Source organism: Penaeus chinensis, chromosome 32 (assembly GCF_019202785.1).
Source record: "Penaeus chinensis breed Huanghai No. 1 chromosome 32, ASM1920278v2, whole genome shotgun sequence".
Taxonomy (NCBI): domain Eukaryota; kingdom Metazoa; phylum Arthropoda; class Malacostraca; order Decapoda; family Penaeidae; genus Penaeus; species Penaeus chinensis.
In genome coordinates this window covers 18292238-18294737 of record NC_061850.1, presented here as the reverse complement: position 1 = coordinate 18294737, position 2500 = coordinate 18292238, and the positions used below count along the sequence as shown (strand labels likewise).

General features: G+C 39.8%; 1 protein-coding gene across 1 annotated transcript in view; it reads left to right on the top strand.

Annotated features, from left to right (window-relative positions):
- Positions 1-2500, top strand: part of LOC125042514 — an 8743-nt gene that overhangs the window by 3400 nt on the left and 2843 nt on the right. The window contains exons 3-5 of the mRNA XM_047638156.1: positions 1273-1416; positions 2138-2171; positions 2396-2500. The exon at positions 2396-2500 is cut by the window's right edge and continues 2843 nt beyond it. Coding sequence (XP_047494112.1) covers positions 1273-1416; positions 2138-2171; positions 2396-2500 — 283 coding nt within the window. The remainder of the gene's footprint in view (positions 1-1272; positions 1417-2137; positions 2172-2395) is intronic.

The window sequence follows — 2500 nt, the reverse complement described above, 5'->3', positions numbered from 1 at the left end:
AACATTATGTTATTTTTGTCCGTTCTTTTGTTTTTTTATGATATTCAAGTTTCTGTAATTCAGTCTGTGCTGCTAGTTACAAGCAGGCAGAAATAAGATCCAGAGCATGGAAACAGCATCCTCCCCTGTGCTCTTCCAATCATGCTCATGGATGGTACATTCCACGCTCGTTTATCAATAGAAATAATGCAAAAGCCTCTTCCTAAATGCCCACTGAGTCTAATCACTCTCCAAGAACTTTGTGCACTCATGGCAAGTCATCCCCATCTACCCAGCCTTTAGCTAAAATCCTTGTGATGGCAAGTTCCAGTGACCCTGGCCCTCGGCCAAATTTTTCATGATGGCATATTCATGTCACCCACCCCTCAGGCCAAATTTTTCATGACGTGATGGTCACCTTAGACTAATAAAAAAAAAAAAAAAAAAAAAAAAAAAAAAAAAAAAAAAAAAAAATTACACAAATAACACAATGTTACTTATTGTTATTGAGACTGCACAGTTGTAGACTACCTAGAGAGAAAATATAGAGTCTACTAAAGATAAAACAATTTACTGCCATCTGGATACAGTGTAACAAATTACTATTATGAACCTTGGAGAATGGGGGTAGGAAAAGCAAGCTAGGAAGCTTGTGCAGAAAGATATTATTGCATTGCAAAGGGGAAGTAAGGAGTCTTGACGCCACTCACAAGTGGCTAATGCCTGGATTTAGGTCTAGGTGTGGAACGCAAAACACCCAGATCCAAGGAGTTAAAACCATTTGTTTCAGGTTAAACTGATTAACCCATAAGGCTGGGATCTAGGGAGGTATATCCTTTTATAAGTAGGCTTAACCCCTTCCCGACAGGAAGGGGTTACAAACTATTCAATCTGTGGTTTGTGGCTGTACGCCTTGGCGGCGCGCCAAAACACTACGAGCTGGTGATTTGGCTTGATGTACCGAACTCCAGCGCTCAAAGTCGGCTCGTTGCCATTGATCTCCAGAGAGTTTTTTTAAATTTTCTTCACCTGTCATCAAGGGGTTAAAGCCTTAATTGACCCTCACTATTTAAAAGATTGTTTATGGTGCATAATAAAGGTACTGCAAAAGAATCAGCAATAGTCTGACTGTAAAGCTTTGAAACATCAATCCATTTTTATATCCTCCCATTCATGTAAATGGGATTTGTAACAAGGTAAACCTCATTCCCCACATGCACAACATGCTCCCAAAGGCTTTACTTGATTTGCTTTCCTTGAAATCACACACTCAAATGCCCTCTCCTTCTGCAGTCATGCTGGCCATCGCATCGGGGAGCGAATTGCAATGATGATGATGATGAGGAGTTCCCTGGGCTGGAAATCCTCAGTGTTGATGACATAGCCAAGGACGATGGGGATGACAGTAACCACCTGGAGCTCATAGAGATGATTGAGGTAAGTTTTTGTTGTGCAGTTGTTTACTCTCATATACTGTTAGTTTTGGTTTCTGTAATATCTTTTTTGTTGATTGACTTGTCAGAAAGATGCTTTAGTTCAAAAATTAAAATGTTGTATATTTACTTATTGTACTATGATTTAGAGTACCTAGCTCCTGCTCACTACTTTATAGGGACATTTCTAGTGTTGACTTTCTTTCTTCCAAAATTATGATTGTCTTCATAAGGAAAGGCTTTCATGAATTATGTAACTGGGGTGCACCTTTAACCCCTTAAACCCCTTACAGCCACACGCCACACGAAATGTGGCGTGTGGCTGTACACCGTGGTGGCGGGCCAAAGCGCTACGAGGTGGTGATTCGTCTTATTGTACCGAACTCCCGCGCTCAAAGTTGGCGCTTTGCCATTGATCGCCAGAGCGTAGAGTTTCTTTTTAGTTTTCTTCACCCGTCACCAAGGGGTTAAAGAAGAAACCAAAGGAGACAAATATTTTAGATGATTCCTATGCAGATTAAAAACATGAAAGGCTTAGGGAAGTCAAAGCTGAATAAGGAGAACTAGAGAAAAGAGAATCCTAAATATTTGCAAAATAATGCAGGATTACAGGATATATATATATATTTTTTGAGCTTCCACTACTTCTTTGTTGCTTTTTTGTTTTATTTTCTTCACCAGTCTTTCAGAAATAAAATTATTCACCAAAGGTAATTTCTCCACAGGTGGGAGGACCAGATACCTGCTCACCTGCCACTGGTAAGAAGGGGATTAATCTTTTAACAAAGTTGCCTCTCTTCCAAGAAATATAGTACACTCTCATCAGGACTTATCATTCTTTTAGATTTTTATTAATGGAAAATTTAATTGCACTCAGTTGCACTTTTTTACAGCTTGAATGTGATTTTGAAAATTTACCGTTTTTTGTTGGTTAATCTTTGTCGCTAGTCATTATTTTCATATGCTTCACTGTTCCTTTGCAGAATTGCCCTTGCCAGAAGAAGTGCCTAGCAGCTCCAGTGTTGCCGATACACTCACAGAGGAGAGCCACAGTCCCAGCCAGTTCTCCACTGACCTCAACAAGGAAA